This window comes from Culex pipiens, chromosome 2 (genome assembly GCF_016801865.2).
Source record: "Culex pipiens pallens isolate TS chromosome 2, TS_CPP_V2, whole genome shotgun sequence".
Classification (NCBI taxonomy): Eukaryota; Metazoa; Arthropoda; class Insecta; order Diptera; family Culicidae; genus Culex; species Culex pipiens.
The window spans coordinates 166,178,062-166,204,138 of record NC_068938.1 but is presented as its reverse complement, the minus strand read 5'-3'; the positions used below and the strand labels follow the sequence as shown (position 1 = coordinate 166,204,138).

The 26,077-nt window shown below is 34.7% G+C and overlaps 1 protein-coding gene across 5 annotated transcripts; it reads right to left on the bottom strand.

The window, feature by feature from the left end:
- Positions 1 to 2,844: 2,844 nt before the first annotated feature.
- On the bottom strand, positions 2,845 to 25,679 carry LOC120423073 (uncharacterized). Of its 5 annotated transcripts, none has more exons than XM_039586743.2 (5): positions 25,432 to 25,679; positions 11,192 to 11,471; positions 10,895 to 11,121; positions 7,696 to 7,806; positions 2,845 to 3,978 (listed from the first exon to the last, which is right to left on the bottom strand). In XM_039586743.2, exons 1-5 carry the CDS (start codon positions 25,571 to 25,573, stop codon positions 3,932 to 3,934), a joined length of 807 nt encoding a protein of 268 aa, XP_039442677.1. In that variant the 5' UTR covers positions 25,574 to 25,679; the 3' UTR covers positions 2,845 to 3,931. The 5 variants fall into 5 exon arrangements, with proteins under 5 accessions (XP_039442677.1, XP_039442679.1, XP_039442680.1 ...); XM_039586745.2 differs by lacking the exon at positions 25,432 to 25,679 and adding an exon at positions 24,993 to 25,411; XM_039586746.2 differs by lacking the exon at positions 25,432 to 25,679 and adding an exon at positions 12,133 to 12,360.
- Between the last annotated feature and the right edge of the window lie 398 nt (positions 25,680 to 26,077).

Genomic DNA, 26,077 nt, shown 5'->3' with positions numbered 1-26,077 from the left:
AGGGCACAAAACTATTACGTAAACATTCGGGATTATTCCACTATTCCATTTATTAGTACACTCCCTACATGCCCTTCAAGAATTAGATTGATAGCAACAATTTTCTATTGAAATAATGAAAAGGGCACATAACAATGTTCACTCAAACCAAAAAAAAAGTTCAGATGTGCCCTTTTTCTTTTTCGTAGTTGAGGAGCTTTTTGTGTAATAAAGTGAACTTTTCATACATCCTTAACACTAATTCACTTCAAAACAAAGTTTGGTTTACTTTTCACCAAGGATTCCTGTTAAAAAAAAAAAAACTTCGTCGAACTACACAATTATATTTGCTCCCGCGGCTGCTGTTCTGAACACTTTTGAAGAATTTTAAGGTTTCACATACCTTATCTACACCATTCTAACACAAAACTTCACCAATTATCAAAATTAGCACTCATCATTATTTCTTACTAAATGAAATGACCCGTAAACATAATACAAAACAGCGCTTTAGTGCCCTTTCAGCTTTCTTCGAAATTGCATTTATAAAGGGCCAATTATGAACAACAGTTGGAAATTTAAAGGGCATAAATAACGAGATAATAACGAGATTCTTTAAAATTATGAGTTTTATTGCGAAAATCAACATAACAATAAGAAATATTCAAGCAGGGTTTTATCGTATGATCAGTAAAAATACACTCAGTCATGCTTCTTTTAAATAGGAATTAAAAAAAGTTGTCCACTTATTGCCAGCGATTTTCTCGAATCGCGGATTTTGGTTTTGTGCCCTAATGAAATGTTTCGTTCGATTTTCTGCAAAATGCATTTGTTGCGAACAACTGGTATAATCTGTAACAATTAAACATTTTTATTAAAAGATCTTGTTTAAAGTTCAAATAATTTAATAAAGTTTTTAGTTTTACCAAAGGAGAATGGGCAAATTTGTATGGGAGCTGGTCCAAGAATGTACACGAACGGGAGAAACTTTATTCGAAAGATCTCGCCGAGACATGAAAAAAAGTCTTCTGGACGAACTCTCTAAACCCCGGGGTTCAAAAGTTACATGTTGTTGAAGTTTGAGTATTTTGGGTTTACATGTACAAAAAATCGTATTTTTGCTATTTCTAAAATCACTCATAAAATCCTTATTTTATTATGGATTTCGATAATCTTGACTTCCTTCGACGCGTATCAGCAAAAACTATAAGTTCTGATATGTTTTAGCATGATTGAAACATGACTTCTCTTGTCTTTATCCGTTTGAACCTTTTGTGCAAGAGGTTTACCATAGAAACAAGTCGAAACTTGAAGATTTTGAAAACTGATCCTACCCAGACTGCTTCAGCGAGTATGGAAGGCTACAGTGCATTGTTATAACAACTTATTGAGATGTTCTGGGTCATCCAAGAACTCCTTGGAGTTAAGACCGGTGGGTCTACCGCCGTAACAAGCAAGAGGTCAGTGATTTTTTACCACTGATCATAACCGCATAGCTTCAGTTAGTATGGTAGACTGCTTTTTAAATGTGTTGAGATGTATTGGGTCATCCCAGGACTCACTGGAGTTAACTGCCACAGATCATAACTCCAGGGAGTCCTTTGGTGATCCAAGACAGCCCAAGTCATTTACAAAGTAGTCTAACCTACTCTGAAGCTATGCGGGTATGACCCGTGGGCAATACCGGTCAACATCTTGCTAGTTACGGTAGTAGACCCACAGATCTTAACTACAGGGAGTCCTAGGATGATCCTGGACATTTCAAAATATTAACAAAGTAGTCTACCATACTCACTGAAGCTATGCGGTTATAATCAGTGGTAAAAAATCACTGACCCCGTGTTTGTTACGGAGGCAGACCCACAGCTCTTAACTTCAGTGAGTCCTAGGATAACCCAGGACATTTCAAAACATTAACAAAGTAGTCTACCATACTCACTGATGCTATGCGGGTATGATCAGCGGTCAAAAACCGCTGACCTCTTGCTTGTTACGGCAGTAGTCTCACCGGTCTTAACTCCAAGGAGTTCTTGGATGACCCAGAACATCTCAATAAGTTGGTACAACAATGCACTGTAGCCTTCCATACTCGCTGAAGCAGTCTGGGTAGGATCAGTTTTCAAAATCTTCAAGTTTCGACTTGTTTCTATGGTAAACCTCTTGCACAAAAGGTTCAAACGGATAAAGACAAGAGAAGTCATGTTTCAATCATGCTAAAACATATCAGAACTTATAGTTTTTGCTGATACGCGTCGAAGGAAGTCAAGATTATCGAAATCCATAATAAAATAAGGATTTTATGAGTGATTTTAGAAATAGCAAAAATACGATTTTTTGTACATGTAAACCCAAAATACTCAAACTTCAACAACATGTAACTTTTGAACCCCGGGGTTTAGAGAGTTCGTCCAGAAGACTTTTTTTCATGTCTCGGCGAGATCTTTCGAATAAAGTTGCTCCCGTTCGTGTACATCCTTGGACCAAATCTGCCCATTCTCCTTTTCATTTTGGTAATTTTTACAAGCTTTCTAAACGTGGACTATTTAGAAAAATAAAAAATTGTTTACATTTGGCCCAGCTTTGCCCCTGCTTGTACTTAAAATCAGATTTGGAGAAATTTTCAACCGGTGTTGTGAACAATTTTAAAAAAATGCTTGATCAACAAAAATTAGGATTTGACTTTCTTAAAATTTCAGGGGGGTTCAAATGGTTACCATTTTTTTTTGCAGAATTAGAGTGAATTTATACTGCTGAGCCTCCACAATGTTCAAAAATTTAAGTATCAGTAGAAATCTGAATTGTTAATGATTAAAGGGATCTTTGTGATATCACCACCCTGGTTGAAGCCCAAACACCATTCTCATGATGCTAGCTACTATTAGCAAATATTTTGTTTTTGCTACATTATATCTTTCCAGTCATCCATCAAACAGTAATAAAGCAGCAGTTTTTTGTTTTATTTGCTTTAAATTTCAATGTTTATTTGCTTTTCCCGAATGACAGTAAAGAGCCTAGAATCTAGAAACACTTAAAATTACATTCAATTGTATATAATCCTCTCTCTCTCTTTCTTGCTTTCCTTTCAATCAACTACGTTTTGTTTTTTCTTCTGTTTTATGGTAAACGATATACTTAATAATAGTGGTACAAAATTGCTGGTTTGCTCAGGAAAAAAAATATATAAAAATGGTTCCTCAAAAACGAAAAGCTAACGCCTTATTGAGACACAAATTGACAGGTAAATAATACGAGACCTTCTTTTCTACGCTCGCACATTTTTTTGGTGTCGTAATACTCTTAAAACACTACTGCCTTCTGCACTTCTTTTTCTTGTTTAAATTTTATGTTTTCAGTATTCATTCTTGACTGATAGTGTATTATGTTTAGTTGGTGGTTTATTTACTTGTTTTTTTTTCTTTCTAGTAGTACCTAACCTAGCTGCTTGCACACTAAAGTTGATTTCTATCCAAACTGGAATTAAAAGCTTCTGTTGCGTGACACGAACTGAACACGTTTTTTTTTGGAAAATAAGAGTGAGTGTATTTGGGAAATAAAAGGGGTAGAACCGTAATGTTTGAGGACCTTCAAGTGCCCATCACACTAAACTCTTGATTAGCACCTTCGATGAGGTCATGTGATGGGGCAGAGAGGAGTAGGAGCTGTGGGAAGCAATAATTTCTTCTTCTCAATTATAGTAAGGAGTAGCAAAAAGGGAAAATGACAGGTAAAGGTTGATTGATTTACTATCAGTTCGTGTTTTGAGTGCCAAGTGTTGTTGTTGTTGTTGGGATATTTTGTGGGGTTTTGGGTGGGGGGTGTGAGACAATATGAGCGCGTGTTTTTTTATTCCTTACACAAAAAGCAATAGTTTGGCGTAAATTACAGAGGGGTAAGATCCCTCGTAAGAGGCCCGGGCGCGCGAAGCACGAGCACGGCGAAAACTTGAAACTCTTCATAACTCTTTGTATCCTGTGATTATCGAAGATATGAAAAAGTTATCTGATGTCGTCGTCGATGTTGTTGTTGCGGTAGTCGTTGAGAAATAATAAAGAAACCAGAAAAAGAAAAGAAAAACGAGCCAAAGCGTCGATAAACGCGTCCATTTAATAATTGGGTTGAGAGAGGAGAAAAGAAAAGATGGAAAAAAGAAAGAAAGAAAAACGAAACATAAATAAAGGTGCAAAGACCAAACTGACCGGTAATGCTCGGGTATGGATTGCAAAGTGCGCGCAATTGAAGCAATTGATGTACTGAGCTTTTTTTCTCTCTGGAAAACGCAAATCGACTTGATATTTGTTTAGTTTTTGTTCGTTTTTTGAACAATTTTTTTTTGTCATTGTTTCAAAATTCTTTAATACAGTCATGCAAAACCGAGGCTTGCATAACTGAAAAACAGAACTAAAGGAGCGTTCTTTTATAACGCAAAAATTTGAATTTTTAGACTCCCTCCCCTCCCCACGTAACAAAATTTCCATACAAATTTTCAAAAAAAATGTTTGGAGCGTAACACGGCATCTGCAATTTTTCCGTCGAAAAAAAATCAAAATTATTGTTATTGCAATATAAGTATCAAATGATCTTGATTTTTTTGTACATTTCAAATGTTGTAATTTTTTCAAACACTCAAAATTTCCACAAAATTATGTATCTTCGGAAAAATACAAAAAAAAATAGTTTTTTACAATATGGATATCAAATGATCGGGATTTTTCATCAATTTCGAAAGTTATAACACTATTTGGAATTACTCAAAAAAATTACAAAACTGCCTATTTTCGAAAAAAAAATACTTGAAATTCCAGTTTTTTACAAAATGGATATCAAAAGATCGGAATTTTTTCATATATTTCGATGGAATTATTTTTTTAACACTCAAATTTTTCACAAAACTACGTACTTTCGAAAAAAATACTAAAAATTAAGTTTTTTCTATTTGTGTATCGGAATGATCGGAAATTTTGTATAAATTTTTTTTTTTTAGAGTTCTCAAAATTTTCATAATTCACGTATAAAAAAAAAAACACTAAATGAGTTTATCAAATGATTGACATTTTTCATACATTTCGATTGTTTTGAAAATAATCAAAATTTTTACAAAACTACGTATTTTTGAAAAAAATATTCAAACTTTTAGTTTTTACAATAAAGGTATCAAATGATCGAGAATTTTGTATGTATGTATGCATTTTCTAAATATGCAAGAAAATGCATTTCAGATTGTTTTCAGTTGATAAGACCTCTGTTTCCATTGAAATTTTCAAATTTTTTGAAAAAATATTTTGTTTGCTCCATGATTTTTCGGATCACTTAAGGGGAGGGGGGAGACATATTCTTTGAAAAATATTTGCAACGGCTCAATATGTTTTAAATATTCTTTTCAAAACTACGTATTTTATAGAAAAGACTAGGTTTTGTGAAAATTATTAGAAGTAAAAATATATAATTTTTATCGAAATTTCCAATCATTTGATACTTATATTGTGAAAACTGAAATTTTTAGTATTTTGTCGAAAATGTGAAATTTTGTGAAATTTTTTAAGTATTATAAAAACTGTATTATCACTTTTAAATTTATGAAAAAATACCAATCATTTGATACCAATATTGTAAAAAAACGGAAATTTTGAGTATTATTTCTAAAATACGCAGTTTTGTAAAATAAAATTAAGTATTTTACAAAAAAAAAATAACTATCGTAAGATATAAAAAATCCCGATCATTTGATACCATTATTGTAAAAAACGGAAATGTTGAGTATTTCAGAAAAAAAAATATTATTTCTTTCGAAATGTATGAAAAAATCCCGATCATTTGTTACCAATATTGTAAAACAACTGATTTTTTTAGCTCTATTGATTCACAAAATTCCACCTTTCGCTGACGCAATTCTTCACGCGGAAAATTAAAAAAGTACTCTTTTGACCGCTCAACGTTTGGCATAAGAATAACAACTCGCAAAACACATAATTTCACGAAAAGTGTAACAACAACATAACCAAAAAGTTTCATAACAAAAAGAAAGTCGACTGTAATCTTCTCACTTTTGCCTCTGCACTCGAATATCCGAAGTCCAAGCTATTCAAATATTAGGAAGAATGTTTTCAACAATTGATCAATCATCAAAAAGGTCAACCTTCTCGAAATTTCAGAAGGTTTTTTTAAATTAAAAATCATATCTAAGTTCTAAAACTATTAGAAATACTCTTAGACATCAATCAACGATGTTGTTACCTGTCCTAACCAAGAAAGAAAAATAACACAAATAAAAAAAAACATTCATTGGTACTAGCAATCGTGAACCAATAAGGGACCTAAAAGTCAGTTATGTTCAAAGATTTAACATTTTTCACAAATTCTCTTAAACAGACTTCAAATCTAGATGACTTTCTCAAAACAACCAATGCGCTATGAATTTCCTATGTACACATAACCTTTTGAAAAAGTAACTAAGTAACACAAATATGCTCAAAATCTTCGATTTGCGATTTCCTAGAGAACTCCACAACCACCGTTCAGGGCGTCCTTGGCGTCGGACGGTGGTGGTGGGTGTTATGAAGTGGATCAGGCAGCACTCAGGTGTACAATTAATTAGTCGATCAAAACAAACATCTCGAACACACAACATTTCAGGAAACCCGGTCTGTATTACGGACAGCGCTCGATGTTACAGCAGGTGATCCGGAAATCATGCAATTCGAAGAATGACGTGCGATTTCAATTTGGAGCATCACTTCGGTTTTTAAAATCCATCATTCTTCAAGTAGTCGGGCTGAGGAGGTGAAGTATTACGAGGAGAAGAGTTGCTTGAATTAGTACGCGAGCAATGCTATTAATAACTGGTCAGCTTGGAGGCGGGAGGGGGAGGGGAAAATTTGCTCATTACACTATTATTACCCACTGGGTGGGGCTGCCTGCGGCAGCATGGTAATGGAGTGTTGTTTCACAAAGAAAAAAAAACGGAAGAAGTTACGACTGTTTAATGGAAAGTTTAAAGTAAAAGCACACAATTCGAAAAGTGGAATGTAACGATTGCGAAGAAACCGAGTTGTTGTAGTCTATCTATAACGTTTACGTGATCTACCGGTAAACATCCAATACATCTGCGTTTCTGTTGTTTTGTGTAATATCTATGGTAAATCTTACGAGTTAAAGTGTTATTATTCTTTCTAACGCAACAGAGTTATATATATTCACTAACACTTAGGTCCTAAGAGGGTGTCGACTAAACCGGTTCCAATTTCATATAACACCTAATATTTCGCATACTTGTGAGGGTGGTTAGTCCTGTCCTGTATCTTTCTGTGTAAGTAAGTGGGATCATTGGCATTGCGTGTCGGACAGTCCGGAACTAGTTTCATTAGCACCACGATCAGTGTTTTGTTTATTTTGTAACGATAAAAAGGTTTGAACTGTATTCTTGTTTTGTAAGAGAGATTGGAATGACGCAACACTAAGATTCGGGGGGAAAATGGGGGGGGCTTAAATGCGATCAAGATGCAAAAATCAAAACCAAAAAAATAAAAAACTTCCAAAACAACACTTGGGGGATGGTTAGTTGCGGAAACGGCTACGTGAACTCGCACGGATAGAACGGATCCGAGGGCGTTATGAGGCCCTGGGCGTCCCGCAGCTCCGGCGAGTCACAGTAGATGCACTCAAAACACACACGCTTTTAGTCGTCGGCAAGCGGCACGCGGTTCAGGCTAACGTTGATACCTTGGCCCTGCTGGGTCTCGAGCTCGCGCACGATAAAGTCCCGCAGGTCGGCGTACGCCTGCTTCAGGTTGTTGTTGTGGATGACGACGTCGAAGTTGCCCGTGGTGGTGCCTGGAAAACAAAAACAAAAAAATCATGATTTCCAATAGTATTGCGTATATTCCGATTGATTTATTACATCGGCAATCAAAAACAAAAATCATTTTACTTAATAACATATCTTCAATTTATATAATATTACAAAAAATGGAACGGTAACTTCATCTCGCTGGTTCTCGGGCATAACTCAGCCAATCAGGACGATTAATTTTTCCTGTCATTTGTATGGACGTCTAAATGATCCTTAAACTTTGCAGTTTGCAAAACAGTTTATTCAAAGTAGCAATGTAAATTAAAAAAAGGCAGAAATCAAACAACAAAACAGTTGTAATCAAGAAAAAATAAGAAAAGCTTTATGTAAACTATATGAATTTACATATCTGTAAATGCAATTCTAAATATTTGAAAAATCATATAACTATGCAATTGTGAGACAATCTTTACACCAGTAAATTGTCTTTTTACAAAAAAAAATTCGTCAATACTTAGATATTTGAAAACTAATGTTTGCAAAACAACTGGGCAGATGAAAAAAGGCATTTTAAAATAGTTTTTTCATTGAAATGTGAAATTGAAGTGTGAAAGGTAGTTAAATTAAGAAATATTAGAGAAAGGCACTATTTATTCCAGGAAATTGGGCATATCTCTGCTTATATTAAACCAAAACTGATACTTTTTTATGGAACTTGTTCAGAAAACTGTCCTCTACAATGTGATTGATTCTAACATGTTTTAAAATGTAATAGTGTGATGTGGCAGAGGATTGAAAAAATAATTTTCGGAAACTATTGTTTATTACAGCTTTTTAAATAAATAATCGATGTTTTGCATTGTTTAATGCTCAAATTTGTATCCGGGCAATGTGTTGTTGTAATTTTACAAAGAAAAGATTTACTTTCGGTCGTATCGGGGTTTCCAGCTTGGATTTTGGGGTAATTTCAAAGAAAGCTAGAAATCTGGGAAATTTGGTTCGATTTTTTTTTTGTGGAGGTCAAATATGGGTCAAATATAGTTGGTTAGAGTCCCCAAGGTATGTTCATAAGAAATTTGAGTGAAATCAACATGAATGCACCGATTTTTTGTGATTTTTTTGAACAAATATCTCATAAAATCGAAAAATAATCAACAAATAAAAAATTGCTCTAGACCCCCCGACAAAATATTTCGGTAAACCCCGCAATTGTCGAGAAAGAGCCCTTATTTCACGGTGCCAAATATCAGACATACCGCATTTTTTATCATTAGTTTGTTCTGAAAAACACACCGTGACCATGCCTTGTAATTTCAAATTTTAAACTTTTTTTTGCTCCCCCTCGACTTTGAACTGAGTCGAAGGACATCAACTTCAAAAAATATTTGTTACGGCCTAAATAAATAAAATAAAAATTACTGAAAATATTTTAAAAGTTTAAGTCAAAAATATCAAGTTAATAATGTTGTGAATCTTTATTTCACTATTTTATATAATATTTGAAATTAGTTTAAATTAACAGAATTTTAGCAATTTAGGAAAATATACTCAATTTCTTTACAATTTCAAGTTGAAAAAAATGTACAAGGGTTTTCATATTTACAAGATAAATTGGCTTTCAATTTATAATAGTTTTTTCTAGCAATATGGCAACCCAGGAAATCAAATTAAATTATTCTAAAAACTGAAAATTTATGTATGGCATCCTTGCTTCCTCATTTCATCAAATGCATTCAAGTTCTTTAAAAAGATCAACTTTTCTTTTAAGCTAAAAACAATTCTGCGAATCAATTTTTTTCTCTTTTGTCTTTTTTTCAATCAATCCTGAAAATATCTGCTTTGCATAAAAATATTTTAAATATTTATGATTAAAAAAGATAAAACAAAATTCAAATAATAAGTTGAATCAGCAAATATGTTCACTAAAGCAAAGATAACATAGAAATGTTTTTAACAAGACTGTGAAAATTAAGGCACTCATTCAATTTATTCAATCAATAATTCATGAATATCCTACAAAGCAATTAATCAAAAAAAATTAAAAGCCATTCATACATATTGAAAATACCTACGTTTCCTTAAAAAATAAACATTTTATTACAATTTTAATTTCAGGCAGTTGAACATAACTTCTGTCCAAGTAAAAAATCATCTACCTATTTAACTTCGAAAAAATTAAGAGCTATTTAAATAATTTAATTATGTTAGATTCATGATGAATAGTCAATCTTATTAAATCTGACAAAAACTCCAAATTTAAACAGATTTTCCAGTTACCTACATCATGTCAACGAATATTTTTTAATAACTAAAAATTAAAAAAAAATTAAATTTGGCTTGGTCACTCGGACCAATTTTCACTCAGAATATTTTGTTTTTAAAGATGTTTTATTTTACAGCACTTATTATTTTTGTAACTTGAATTGTTCATCCACGGAATTTCAAAATAGGTCTATTTATCTGTTTTTATGTGAAAAATGTAGACTGTCCAATTTTCCGGAGATTTTGATTATATCCCGGGAAAAACTGTATGAGTTAATATTTTTGAGTTTTTCTTGGTTTATGCAATTATCATCGTGCAAGAGAATGTTTTTGTTTATAAAAAAAGTTTTCCAAAACATTTAACTTTATTTAACGACTGATTTTAGTAAACGGAGCACATAAACCACAGCTTTAGCACCCAGATTTTTGTTACAGGTATTTTAGTATCTTCAAAACTACGGGAACTATCGATATATTTTTTTATTCATCCCCTAAGCTACTACATATTTCCAAAAAGATTTACATCCAAATTTGTAAATTTTGATAAAAAAGTTATTTCAGGATAGGGTCCGTAAGTTCAACAATTTTAGAATAAGAAGACAACAACTTCCTTGGCTGCTGTGTACCCTTAAGTACATTTTCCTACGAAACGTGTTACGGACGCTCTAGAACAATGTTTAAAATTGATGTAGAGATGTAAATTTACACATTTTTAGAGGAAATATTACAAATCTGACACGAAATCTGCAAACTTGATGTAATATTACCATGATATATGGTTAACTTGGTAGCAAATCAATCACTTTTCAATCGTTTCCACATCAAAAAGAAATCAGTTGAATAAAACCAACCCAAACCACGACTTACCATACTCAATCTCGACACGCGCCGTGTTGAGCCGCTTCTGCAGGCTCTCCTCGGTTTCCGTCTGGCGGCCCCTTAACCGCCGCTCCAGCTCGGCCACCGACGGCGGGTTGATGAACACCAGCAGCGGGTTCAGCCGGTCCGAGTTGCGCACCTGCTTCACCCCCTCGATCTCGATGTCCAGCACGCACACCTTGCCCTGGTGTTGCACGTTTTCCACCGCTTGTTTGCTGTTGGTTTAGAAAAAAAAATATGAATGTTTAGAAATATATCAAATTGATGTAGATCGCTCGATCTTACCTCGTTCCGTACATGTTCCCGCTGAACACGGCCGTTTCGATGAACTCCCCGTTCTCGATGGCGGCCTGCATTTCCTCGACGGACACAAAGTGGTAGTGGACTGCGTTTTCCTCACCCGGCCGGGGTTTCCGCGTCGTGTGCGACACACTGAATCCGAACGTGTCCGGGAACTCCTTGAAGAGCTTCTTCAGCAGGGTGCTCTTTCCGGATCCCGATGGGCCACAGATGACCAGTGGGCGTGGGCCTTGCTTAACCATGGTGCTGGCAAGTCGGGAAAATGCTTTGGAATTGATGACAAAGAAGAGATAGAAGGTCAAGCCGAGTTGATTCACTAAGTTGGTGTTGGAGAATTGTCCAGAGAGCTACTGAAGCACTTGAGAATTATACGACTGAACAGAAGCAACGATACTTGAGGAATGAATGTAAACTTGGCATGCAGTGAGAAGATATATTTATTTCTACCCTAGGTACACTCAGGTTTATCCAAAACATAATTCTTCGAAAAATTTTTTTTTTCATTTTTTGGTACAATTTGTAATATTTATCCTATTGTTTGTTAAAAGTTTTCAGGTTTGAAAGATATCAATATTTATGTGACGTAGAATCAGATTGGCACTTTTCATGTTACTGAGTGTACCGCTCTAATTACCATCTACGGTTCTACGTAGACCAATAAAAAAGATGACACTTATGGGAAAATTGAAACACCTCTTTCTAGCACGCGATTTCACCACGTTGAATTCGGCCTTGCCAGGGAAAATTGTGCGGCGCCAATCGACGTCCATTGAAAAACTACTTGCCCCTCTTCCCTCCCCTCTGAACCCCAGCCTAAATGACTAATGAACTTCCGACCCTGCCCCTTTCACATCCCAGACCAAAAACGGGTCAAATTCCACCACATCTCAAAAAAACAAACAACAAAAAAACAAATGACGACTCACCGTCCTTTTTTCCACAAAATAAAAATTACTCACTGAGAAAGAACGTAAAAAAAACTTGACCACGTTGCAAAGTCCTTCAAACTGTCCTTAGATACAGAGTCCGGCTCTCTCTGGACCGGCTTCAACGAGTGCTGGCGAATGACTGGCAGGTCCCCCGCGAAATGGCCGTCGTCACAGCCGGACGGATTTAGCTTCGGAACGGACCGAGTCTGCGCACCGGGATCGGCTCCAACCGGTTCGAAGCAGTGCGCAGAATCCGCCGAATTGAGAGCCGGGAGTTTCTGTGTTGCCATGCTGAGACATAACCGGTTCGGAAGGTTTGAATTAGAGGAGTAACGGTGTAGGGATTTGCGAATAGTTTGACGTTGCAGAACCGGGAGAAACGTAATGGTGACGTGAAAATGTTGAGAAAATGCAAGTTGGATAATCCCGGGGATGTTTTTGGCAAAAGTAGTTCTACTTGGAATTTGGCCAGTTTGACTGAGAAAGGGCATTTGAATGCAGATATGTGTCATGTTTATGCTCGAATATTTCCGAAAGAAAAAAAAATCAAGATGCTATATTCTTTCACATTTTTAAACAATACAGTTAATTTTCAATAATTTAATTTTCAATCATGAAAAAAACAAGCGTAATAATTTTGTTAACCTATGAATGACTGAATTACTATTTCAAAGATTAACGTTCGATCAAAGTAGGAGCTCAATTTGAACATTCAACAATATAGGGCATAGTATTTTTTTATGAGAATAATGAAATTCATGGAGTTATATCATTCTTTTTGATATCTCAAAATCATAATTTCTTAAATCGCAAAATAGTTAAATCTTCAAACTTTCAAATTATCAAATCCTTAAATCTTTAAATCTGTCAGATTTTCCAAATCTCCTTCCAAATATCAAAACTGTTCCAAATCTTCAAAATCTTCAAAACTCCCAAATCTTCAAAATCTTTCAAATCTTCCAAATCTAAATTTTTTTCCAAACATTAAAAATATTTCAAATCTCCAATATCTTCCAAATAATCAAAATTTACAAATCATCCAAATCTTCCAAATCTTTAAAATTTTCAAGATTTTCAAAATCTTCCAAATCTTCAAAACTTCCAAATCTTCCAAATCTTTCAAATCTTCCAAATATTAAAAATCTTCCAAATCTTTCAAATTTTCAAAATTTTCAAAATTTTCAAAATTTTCAAAATCCTTTAAATCTTCAATACTTCCAAATCTTCCAAATCTTTCAAATCTTCCAAATCTTTCAAATCTTCCAAATCTTCAAAACTTCCAAATCTTTCAAAACTTTCAAATCTTCCAAACCTTCCAAATCTTTCAAATCCTTCAAATCTTTCAAATCTTCCAAATCTTCAAAATTTTCAAAATCCTTCAGATCTTCAAAACTTCCAAATCTTCCAAATCTTTCAAATCTTCCAAATCCTCCAAATCTTTAAATCTTCCAAATCATCCAAATCTTCCAAATCCTCAAAATCTTTCAAATCTTCCAAATCTTCTAAATCTTCTAAATCTTCTAAATCTTCTAAATCTTCTAAATCTTCTAAATCTTCTAAATCTTCTAAATCTTCTAAATCTTCTAAATCTTCTAAATCTTCTAAATCTTCTAAATCTTCTAAATCTTCCAAATCTTCTAAATCTTACAAATCTTACAAATCTTACAAATCTTACAAATCTTACAAATCTTACAAATCTTACAAATCTTACAAATCTTACAAATCTTACAAATCTTACAAATCTTACAAATCTTACAAATCTTACAAATCTTACAAATCTTACAAATCTTACAAATCTTACAAATCTTACAAATCTTACAAATCTTACAAATCTTACAAATCTTACAAATCTTACAAATCTTACAAATCTTACAAATCTTACAAATCTTACAAATCTTACAAAACTTACAAATCTTACAAATCTTACAAATCTTACAAATCTTACAAATCTTACAAATCTTCCAAATCTTACAAATCTTACAAATTTTACAAATCTTCCAAATCTTACAAATTTTACAAATCTTCCAAATCTTCTAAATCTTCTAAATCTTCAAAACTTCCAAATCTTTCAAATCTTCCAAATCTTCAAATCTTCCAAATCTTCAAAACTTCCAAATCTTCCAAATCTTCCAAATCTTACAAAACTTCCAAATCTTACAAATCTTCCAAATCTTCAAAACTTCCAAATCTTTCAAAGCTTCAATATTTTCCAAATCTTCAAAACTTCCAAATCTTCCAAATATTCCAAATCTTCCAGATCTTCCAAATCTTCCAAATAGTCCAAATCTTCCAAATCTTCCATATATTCCAAATCTTCCAAATCTTCCAAATCTTCTAAATCTTCTAAATCTCACAAATCTTACAAATCTTGCAAATCTTACAAATCTTACAAATCTTACAAATCTTACAAATCTTACAAATCTTACAAATCTTACAAATCTTACAAATCTTACAAATCTTACAAATCTTACAAATCTTACAAATCTTACAAATCTTACAAATTTTACAAATTTTCCATATCTTTCAAATCTTCAAAATCTTCAAAACTTCCAAATCTTCCAAATATTCCAAATCTTCCAAATCTTTCAAATCTTCCAAATCTTCAAATCCTCCAAATCTTCAAAACTTCCAAATCTTCCAAATCTTACAAATCTTACAAATCTTACAAATCTTACAAATCTTACAAATCTTACAAATCTTACAAATCTTACAAATCTTACAAATTTTACAAATTTTCCATATCTTTCAAATCTTCAAAATCTTCAAAACTTCCAAATCTTCCAAATATTCCAAATCTTCCAAATCTTTCAAATCTTCCAAATCTTCAAATCCTCCAAATCTTCAAAACTTCCAAATCTTACAAATCTTACAAATCTTCCAAATCTTCAAAAATTCCAAATCTTTCAAAGCTTCAATATTTTCCAAATCTTCAAAACTTCCAAATCTTCCAAATATTCCAAATCTTCCAGATCTTCCAAATCTTCCAAATATTCCAAATCTTCCAAATCTTCCAAATCATCCAAATCTTCCAAATCTTCCAAATATTCCAAATCTTCCAAATCTTCCAAATCTTCCAAATATTCCAAATCTTCCAAATCTTCCAAATCTTCCAAATCTTCTAAATCTTCTAAATCTTCTAAATCTTACAAATCTTAAAAATCTTAAAAATCTTTAAAAATCTTACAAATCTTACAAATCTTACAAATCTTACAAATCTTACAAATCTTACAAATCTTACAACCCAAGCAACACACTTTGTCAGATAAACGTATTTCCTAACTGATTGTATAACCGATCGGCCTCGTTACCACAACTTGTTCTATATCTCCTGTGCATTGGAAAAAGCGCACTTTTTTCTGTTGTATAACTTGCCAGAATAAGATGCAAGTTATCAGAGTAAGTTGAACAAATGCATTTGACAACACTCTGCTAGCTAACCAGTGTCTTGCGAACCTTCGTGGTGAACGGACACTAGAGCTGCGGTATTTTTTACTACCTAAGCTCAGAGTTATTTCAAAAAAAATTCACAGTCTTTTTAAAGACTACCTGAGTTACTTTCCAAAATTCTAAACAGTCTTTTCAAGACTAACCCCACCTGAAATTTTGTTGTATTTTACAAACGAAGCCATCTTTTTAAGAGAACTTTGCTTGCAAAATGCGTCAAAACAAAGGTAAACGCAAATCTTCTGAAGATTTGGTCGTTACGCCGGTGAAGCGTTTGAACGCTAAATCGGCTAACGGAAACAGAAAAAGAAAACAGCCTCATCCGAGGTCTGATTCTGATTCTGAAAGTGAGGTCAATCCTCCAATTCCATTGGCAAACAGTTTCGGTGTTTTATCCGAAACTGTTGACAAGGATCCTTCTCCTCGTACTGAGCCTTCTGCCGTCGAGAAACGAGTAAAGGCTCCGCCAATTGTTGTGACTTCCGTCTCCGATTTGGCCAGCTTTCGAACGCAACTGAAAAATTGCAAGGAAACTTGCAATTTGAAGGTTTCGTTCCAGCTTGGTCGAAGAGGAGAATGTCGCTTGTTGACGGAATCTTTACAAGATCACCAAACTTTTGTTGGTTATTTGAAAAACCACAAACACAATTTCTACACGTATGAGACCAAGAATGCTCGTCCATTCAAGGCGGTCCTGAAAGGTCTCTCCAACGACTTGTCGGTGGATGAGATCAAAAACGAACTTAAGGTGTTGCTTGGCTTTGCCCCATCCCAAGTAATACCAATGAAGAAAAAATCAAACGGGAATATTTCTCGCTTTGGTTTGACTTCACAATTTTATCTGATTCATTTCAACAGAAATGAAATCAACAATTTGAAACTTTTGGACAAAGTTCAGTTTTTGTTCCATGTACGGGTAAAGTGGGAGCATTTTAAGAAACATGGCGGTAATGGCCAGAATCTGACCCAGTGCCGGCGTTGCCAGGCATTCGGTCACGGTACTGATCATTGCGCCATGGTTCCAAAATGCATGGTTTGCGGGGATTCTTCTCACGACAAGGACAATTGTCCCGTGAAAGAAGTCACCCAATTTAAATGTGCAAATTGTGGTGGAAATCACAAATCAAATTTCTGGGATTGCCCCGTCAGAAAAAAGGTTTTGGATTCTCGTGCTAAGCATCAGCCGAAATCCAATCCGAAATTTTCTCAAAGTCAGGTTGTACCTGCATCTTTAAATCAAACGTTCGTGCTGTCTCACTCGAACAATACCCCTACCGTGGAAAAGTTAGGTAACAGCAATGGCATTTCTTATGCCAACGTCGTTTCGGGTTCGGGTTCATCCACGAATTTTAAATCCTCTACCAATTTTCAAATTGGGCAGGTACCTCAAATTTCATTTGAAAATTTTTCTGCTGGCAACGCTTTGGGATCTTCTGATCTCGGCGATGTTACGTTTGAAAAAATGACTTTTTTGCAAAACTCACTGTTTGGTTTGATTCAAACAATGAGTAATGCTACATCCATGATGGAAGCTATCCAGATTGGATTAAAATTTGCGAATGATGTTGTTCTTACCCTGAAGTTTAATCATGGATCTAAGTAATTCCATCAATATTATGAATTTTAATGCTCGCTCTTTAAAAGCGAAAGAAAATGAATTTTTCAACTTTTTACGAGTTCATAACGTGCATGTTGCTGTTATAACCGAAACATTTTTAAAAACTGGCACTTATTTGAAAAGTGATCCAGATTATAAAGTTATAACCAATAACAGAATGAATCGAAATGGCGGTGGAGTTGCAATAGTTATCCACCGTAGTATGACTTATAGCACGTTACGTGACTTTAAGTTAAAAGTTATTGAAAGTTTGGGCATTGAACTTGAAACTTCTTTTGGGAAAATTATGATTGCAGCTGCATATTTGCCTTTCCAATGCACTGAGGAAAATAAAAATTATTTCAAAGGGGATTTGAATAAACTTACTCGGCATAGATCTCGATTTTTGATCATCGGTGATTTTAATGCCAAACACCAATCTTGGAATAATTCAAAAGTAAATTCCAATGGTAAAATTCTATTCAGAGATTGCACTTCTGGTCTTTATTCGGTTTTATATCCGAATGGGCCAACTTGCTTTTCTTCTGTTAGAAATCCATCAACAATTGATTTGGTTTTGACAAATCAAAGTCAGTATTGTGGTCCTTTAGTGACTCATGCTGATTTTGATTCTGATCACCTTCCAGTAACATTTTCACTTTCTCATGAAGCAGTTACCAGACCCAATAGTTCTGTGTTTAATTACCACAAAGCTAATTGGGACAGGTATCAGCATCATATTGAGAATAATTTAAATCATGATTTTGTTTTAGAAACCAAAGCTGATATTGATTCAGCCTTGGAATCTTTAACTAATGCAATTTTGGATGCTAGGAATATTGCTATTCCTAAAGTCCAAGTCAAATTTGATTCACCCATTATTGATGACGATCTTCAGCTTTTGATTCGTCTGAAAAATGTTCGCAGAAGACAGTATCAACGTTCTCGTGATCCTGCACTGAAGCGAATTCAAAAAGATTTGCAAAAGGTTATTGACCACAGATTCACTCTCCTGCGAAATGAAAAGTTCGCAAGAGATGTCGAACAAATTAAACCTTATTCCAAACCTTTTTGGAAACTTTCAAAGGTTCTTAAGAAACCTCAAAAACCCATCCCTTCTTTAAAAGATGGTGATAATATTCTATTAACTAATGGGGAGAAAGCTCAAAAACTTGCTCAGCAGTTTGAGAGTGCTCATAATTTCAACTTAAATGTTTTGAGTCCTATTGAAGATCAAATTTCAATAGAATTTCAGAATATTGTTGAACAAGAGTTTTCATCAGATGATGTTTTTAATACGGATCTGAATGAAATAAAATCTATTATCAAAAAATTTAAAAATATGAAAGCCCCTGGTGAGGATGGCATTTTTTACATTTTAATTAAAAAATTACCTGAAGCAACTTTAAGTAGCTTGGTCAAAATTTGCAACAAATGTTTTGATTTGGCATACTTTCCCAGTAGTTGGAAAAATGCCAAAGTAGTTCCGATTTTGAAACCGGATAAAAATCCTGCTGAAGCCTCAAGCTATCGGCCCATTAGTTTGCTTTCATCTATTAGTAAATTATTCGAAAGAATAATTCTTAATAGAATGATGACACACATTAATGAAAATTCAATTTTCGCTGATGAGCAGTTTGGATTTCGCCTTGGGCATTCAACTACTCATCAGTTGTTGAGAGTTTCAAATTTGATTCGAAGCAACAAATCTGAGGGCTATTCTACTGGCGCTGCTCTTCTAGACATAGAAAAAGCATTTGACAGTGTTTGGCATAAAGGTTTGATTGCAAAATTGAAAAGGTTTAATTTTCCGATTTATATCGTGAAAATTATTCAAAATTATTTGACGGATCGTACTCTACAGGTATGTTATCAGAACAGCAAATCTGATCAACTACCTGTACGTGCCGGCGTCCCTCAAGGAAGCATTTTGGGTCCAATTTTATACAATATTTTTACTTCTGACTTGCCTGATTTGCCCCCAGGATGTCAGAAATCACTTTTTGCTGATGATACAAGCATCTCCGCCAAAGGTAGAAGCCTTCGTGTTATCACAAGAAGATTACAAAAAAGCTTGGATATTTTCAATTCTTATTTGAAAGAATGGAAAATTACTCCAAATGCTGCAAAAACTCAACTTATTATTTTTCCTCACAAACCAAGGGCTGATTTTCTTAAACCAAAAAGTCATCACATTATAAAGATGAATGAGGTAAATTTAAAGTGGGAGGATAAAGTGAAATATCTTGGACTTGCTTTTGACAAAAACCTTACTTACAAGGATCACATTGAAAGTATCCAGGTTAAATGTAACAAATATATTAAATGTTTGTATCCACTTATAAACAGGAATTCTAGACTTTGTCTCAAGAATAAACTGTTAATTTATAAACAAATTTTCAGACCTGCCATGCTTTATGCTGTGCCGATCTGGACAAGCTGTTGCTTAACCAGGAAGAAAAAACTTCAGAGGATTCAGAACAAAATTCTGAAAATGATTCTGAAACTTCCTCCCTGGTTCAGCACCAGTGAACTTCATCAATTAGCCGAAGTTGACACTTTGGATGTTATGTCCAATAAGATAATTGATGCATTTCGACAAAAATCATTGCAGTCTTCAGCTGCATTGATCCGATCTTTATATAGTTTATAAGTTAGTTTTAAGGTATCCCTTTTCCCTTTTGTACATGTAGGACCTCCTACATTTGGAATCACTGAATAGCGAAAGCTAAATATTTCATGAATAAATGAAAGTTGCTAGTATTTAAAATTGAGGTGAAAAGTCATCGATTGTGATTGGACACTCAATAATATTTTAACTGAATGAATGTACATGGAAAAGAAAAACTGAATAAATATAAATTTAAAAAAAAAAAAAAAAAAAACTCTGCTAGCTAACAAGAGATTCAACGAAAAAAAGGGGGCGTGGTTAACGGCTGTGCTGTCAAATCAAAGCGCACACTGAAAAGGAAAGATAGATTGAAAACAGTTGTCTAACCGTTACCCAACTTACATGTAAACAAACAGTTCTTATTAGAATTTCAATCAACGACGAAGCCAATAAGAATAGTATCTCTGACTATTTTGGTACGCTTGTTTCTGCCCGATTTATTTAGAAAAAAATAGAAATTGTATGAAAAAAAAAAACAATCCTTTCGCGCTCTCTAACTGTGATTCTTGTGAAACCCTCTTCATGGCGAACTTTTAGATTTTCCTTTTTTGATGGACTTCGTCTTTCCCAAGATTCGATCCGATGACTTCGACGATTTGTTGTTATCTCCACGGCAGGTCCAGGCGCGCTTCCACATCTCTCCACGAGGCTTCATAGTAAACAAGCTGGCCTAAACGTCAATAAGAAGGCTGCTGTCAGCTTTGTTATACAGCAGTGAGCTATACAACTTAACTCCAGAAAAGGCTGTCATTGGAAATTAAGTTATATAAGTTTGTTTCAAGTCAGTTTTCATAACTCCATTATGTAACTTTGTTATAACAAACCGTTTCAACTGTCATTTAGATTACCGTACCACGGAGTAACGTTGAAAATTGGTGTGATTTTAATTTGTTGTTTTCTCTATCATGAACTCCGTAAGCTGATATTTTTTGTAGCTTTTACCGGCGTGTTTATAAATAATCGGTCAACAATTAAAATTATTGCAATCCTCGATAAATAAACATTATTGAAACTCTCAATACCTCACGTACAAATTTACACCACCTAACAACACGCAATGTCATGTTGAATATGTTTGTTGATTATCAGTTATATAACCTATTCTCCGATAACATTTGTCTAACAAAGCGGGAAAACCTAAGGTTATTTATAGAATGGTTGGCCACGCCCATTTTTCAGAAGAGGCCGTCACATGACAATGTTAGATAAGCAGTGAAACAAACAGTGCAATACTATTCTTACTCAACAAACTGTTTTCGAGGAAAACATCGCAGATGAGGGAACAGCATTTTGGCATATCAGCATTTTGACGTTTAATTACAGCTCATAAAAAGCGTTTTCGACTGAAATCAAGTGATTAATACCTCAAACGGAAGTGAGCAAGCAAGTTTCTATCGAAGGTGTTCCAAAATAAGTTGTTTAAACAGTGTAAATCAGCAATTTAGATGGAGTTAGGAGCGAGTGCTAAACCTCCCAAATAGGTGAGAATTTTCCCTATGTTGTGTTTTAAAGTTGGAAAAGAGTGAAGTTGACTGTGTTTTAACACTTTTGTGGCACAAAACACGATAGTTACATAAGTCAGTTATATTAGCAGTCAAACAAACTGTTATTTAAGTTATGTTCAGATTTTTTCTCGTTTGTTTATCACAAACAATTGTCTAACTATTATTCCTATTAAACCTCCCAAATAGGTGAGAATTTTCCCTATGTTGTGTTTTAAAGTTGGAAAAGAGTGAAGTTGACTGTGTTTTAACACTTTTGTGGCACAAAACACGATAGTTACATAAGTCAGTTATATTAGCAGTCAAACAAACTGTTATTTAAGTTATGTTCAGATTTTTTCTCGTTTGTTTATCACAAACAATTGTCTAACTATTATTCCTATTAAACCTCCCAAATAGGTGAGAATTTTCCCTATGTTGTGTTTTAAAGTTGGAAAAGAGTGAAGTTGACTGTGTTTTAACACTTTTGTGGCACAAAACACGATAGTTACATAAGTCAGTTATATTAGCAGTCAAACAAACTGTTATTTAAGTTATGTTCAGATTTTTTCTCGTTTGTTTATCACAAACAATTGTCTAACTATTCGTCGACAAGTTATGAGTGCTACTTGGGAAATCTTACAAATCTTACAAATCTTACAAATCTTACAAATCTTACAAATCTTACAAATTTTACAAATCTTACAAATCTTACAAATCTTACAAATCTAACAAATCTTACAAATCCTACAAATCTTACAAATCTTACAAATCTTACAAATCTTACAAATCTTACAAATCTTACAAATCTTCCAAATCTTACACATCTTCCAAATCTTCAAACCTTCAAGAACTTCAAATCTTCAAATCTTCAAAACTTCAAATCTTCAAATCATCCAATCTTCAAATCTTCATATCTTCAAATCTTCAAACCTAAAAATTTTCAAATAATCAAATTTCATGTTTTCAAATCTTCAAGTCTTCTAATTTTCAAATTTTTAAATTTTCAGATCTTAAAATTTTCATATCTTTAAATTTTCAAATCTTTAAATCTTCATATCTTTAAATCTTCAAATCTTTAAATTTTCAAATCTTCAAATAATAAAATGTTCAAGTTCTCTGCAATATTAAAATAACAACAATAAAAATAAATACCCTGAAAAAACGGAACTCATGACGAGTCTGTAGTTCCTTCAAAACTTTCATCTAATTTCCGGCAACATTTTCTAAATGGCTCAGCACGTCAACGTAGGGTCAGAATAGTAACTTCTCGAACTTAAAGACGTCAAATTTCATTCATCGCCAAATCAACGAATACGACGGGCTCAAGTCAATTCACGAGAAGCAGAGTCTAGTCATTGCTGCCAAAAAGCATAACAAACGACTAAGACGACCTTCGGTCTTTCGCAGGAAGGCGCTTGCATCAAAAGTGCTCCATTAAGAATTCCGAGAAAAGATTTTAATAACCTTTTAATTTTCTGTACGTGGGCTATTCCAAGATATGAAATTTGAAGCACGGTGCGATTTAAATTACTTTGTTGCTATTTTTGGATCATTAAAATATTCATCATGCCATTTGCGAAATTAAAACATGCAGACTACCATGCTAACGGAGACGAAACAGAGGAATCAAAACAAAAAGCTGTGAACGTGCCCCAAACGAGAGATAGAAAGAACGTGCAAGCTCACTAATACTTGGAGAAATTTAAAAGGGTACAACTACACTGACGCCGATGACAGTGGTGAATATTGTTCACGTTTTGCTTCATTCACCACTGACAGTTTGTTTCGCTAGAGGTATGTGTATGTGTATATGTGTACTACGGTTACTACTATACAACTGTTGCGGTACTTCTACTGGCACAAATTACATTAGGTTACCGTAGAGTGGAGTTCCGAGTCGGAATTGGAGAGTAGCAGCCCAAGACCGAGTTCAGTGGCAGCGCATCTGGAGACAGCTCATGACCCGGAGGTTGTACGAGCAGTAAAAGTAAGTAAGAGTGGAGTAATCAGTTGAACTGTCAAAATTTTTCGTTTCACTCATCCCAGAAAAATGGCTGCCGATTGTTATTGTTTTTGAGAGCTTTTGTTAGAATAGATCTTGAGTTTTTTTAAAGGTCCTATAAGGGACCATTCATAAACCACGTAGACACTTTTTTGGGAATCTCGAACCCCCCCCCCCCACTCGTGGAAAAATGTCCATACAAAAAAAATTTTTTGTATGGATCGTGGACAATCGCCATACCCCCCCCCCCCCCTCCTCAAGTGTCCACGTGGTTTATGGATGATCCCTAATTTTTACTTTTTGGGTATTTTAAAGCTTACGTTAAAAAAAATCTAATGAAGCTTTTTTTACATGTTGGCAAGAATGGAAAACTATAAAATATTACTGAAAAAAAACATTTTTTTTTCATGAAACTTTTTAAAGATTTGATCATGTTTGACAGATTGAAAAATAAAAAAAAATGAAACAAATTTAAATCAATTTGATAAAAAAAAAATTTCCTTTATTTTTTTTCTGAAAAAAATATTCATAGAACTACAAAGTGGATTCGCTAATCCGAATAGAGGAGAAAAGCAACTCGCGACAAAATTTTGAGGCTAGGAATTTTGACAGGTATGATTTTCATAAAGTATTCGCCTCCTTTTCTCTCCCACAGAAAACCTGGGAACGAGGTAGCTGTCAAACTAGGCTAAAATGTTAAAGTCACTCACAAAATGAACATTGAGTGATTTGAGTTCATTTCTGAAGTCACGATTTTCTTCTCTATAGAGGAAAAAATTGTGACGTCAGAAATGAACTCAAATCACTCAATGTTCATTTTGTGAGTGACTTTAACATTTTTGCCTAGTTTGACAGCTACAATGTTCCACGATTTTCTATGGGAGAGAAAAGGAGGCGAATACTTTATGAAAATCATACCTGTCAAAATTCCTAGCCTAAAAATTTTGTCGCGAGTTGCTTTTCTCCTCTATTGTTGAACAATAGAGTTATTTACGTGCGCATGTATTGCGTGTACGTACACGAAAAAAAAGTGAGGTTAAATTTTGTCTGGCCAGCAAAATCAAATGGTGCGGTAGTGTGCGTACGCGAAACGTCATAAAGCTCTATGGGGTTGAAACGTCAACATCTGTTTGACAACAGGTTTTGACGCTTGAAAGCTTTTTAATTCGAATACGTTCGAACTAGCGGACATTCGAAGTTACGAAATTCGAAATAACGAATCCACTCTGTCATTTTTTAAAGTATGAAAAAACTGAACAAAACATTACACAAACAAGAATAATTTTATTTTTGAATGAATGGAAAAATTCCCAAAAATATTACCAGAAAAAAATAACAGTTTTTGAAACAAATTATTCATAAAACTGCTCCACTCCACCCTACGGTACACCTCTTCGCACAACCCGAGCAAACGACATTACCCTGCTCTTCTTGCCTCGAGTCTCGAGACTTGAACACACTTCCTCGCGATAATGCGATTTGGCACGACACAACAACACCACAAGCACAACCTGCGGGCCTCTTCAGCAAAAGAGGCGTGCTCAAACACCGAGCATGACTTTCTCATTGCCACTAACTACTCCACCGAAAAGAACAAACTAAGAAAATGGGAAGGTACATATCTAAAGAAGATCCTTGTTGTAAGGCCCTTAGACTCACCCTTGGCGATCAAAACCGTTAGTGTTAGCATTGTGAATGGGTTTTTTTGTTGTTGTTAGGTGACGAATCAATGGGATGGTTCTTTATCTCGGTGAGATCTAGGACGACACACACAAACACAGACACAAGGGAGATGGTTTTGCTGGTGATGGTGCTGGTTAGTGAAGCTGACACGATATCCTCCCTACAAAGAAGGATGTGCGTGTCTCCAAGTATGGGATTTGCGCGAATTGATTGATTAGTTCTGGGAGCAGATGCAGCAGATTCTGGTTAGTCTTCTTGAGGGTTCTCCTGCTCCTTCCGTTCGGAGTTTGAGGTAGTGTTAGAACGATGTGCTCTGCCCTAGTGTTAAGCACATGAAGTTTGGCACGTTTTTTTGCAGTCCTCCACGTAATCTTCAGCTGCTTCCAGCCAGCATCGCCCGTCTAGGACAGGTTACCTGCAGCTATCAAATCTGGACTAATCCGCTGAAGATGGTGTTGAGTTTGGGGCCGATTCCTCGTGGCAGTTCCTATGAGCTCGTACAGACTAGTTCCGGTCCGGCGATGGTCTACTACCCGTTTTAGGATGTTGAGTAACATCAATGGAATTTTTCCTTCGAAGTTCGGACAAACTCACTCCCGGCACTTTCCGGTATCACTTATCTGCTGGCACTGAGTGAAAATTTTCTTCTGCTCGCCACGGCAGTAAAGTTCTTCGTGTGGTAGTGAAAGAGCCGAGAAATTCACCACCGGCAAATCCGTTTTCGTTCAAGAATTGAGCTTCGTGTGTGTGTGTGTGTTGGTGCTTGCAAATCTTTATTTTTGGTTCTACGGTAGTACGATACAGAAGCAGCAAAAGCATGCAACTGGGGGGTGCCAAAACAAACGTATTGGTGTCGGACAGGTGCTTCGGAACGTCAAAATGTTGGGAATCGGTGCTGTACAAAGGGATTATCAAGACGGATTTTTGTTATTCATCTCCGTGGCCTAATGGTTGTGGCTCCTGTCCCAAAAGAAGAAAGGTCAGTGTCCTTGAAATTCAGAGTTAGGAAATAAACATAAAATTTAGGTCGTATTTGGACCACCCTAATGGTTATGCTGGGC

Bases quoted from the DNA above. Each gene is read 5' to 3' on its own strand.
- LOC120423073 (XM_039586743.2), bottom strand. From the start codon at position 25,573: ATGTTACTCAACATCCTAAAACGGGTAGTAGACCATCGCCGGACCGGA. The intron at 11,472-25,431 runs GTAACCTGTCCT...TCAATTCCAAAG, and splicing joins TCCAGATTTGATAGCTGCAG to CATTTTCCCGACTTGCCAGC. The intron at 11,122-11,191 runs GTAAGATCGAGC...CTAAACCAACAG, and splicing joins GGGAACATGTACGGAACGAG to CAAACAAGCGGTGGAAAACG.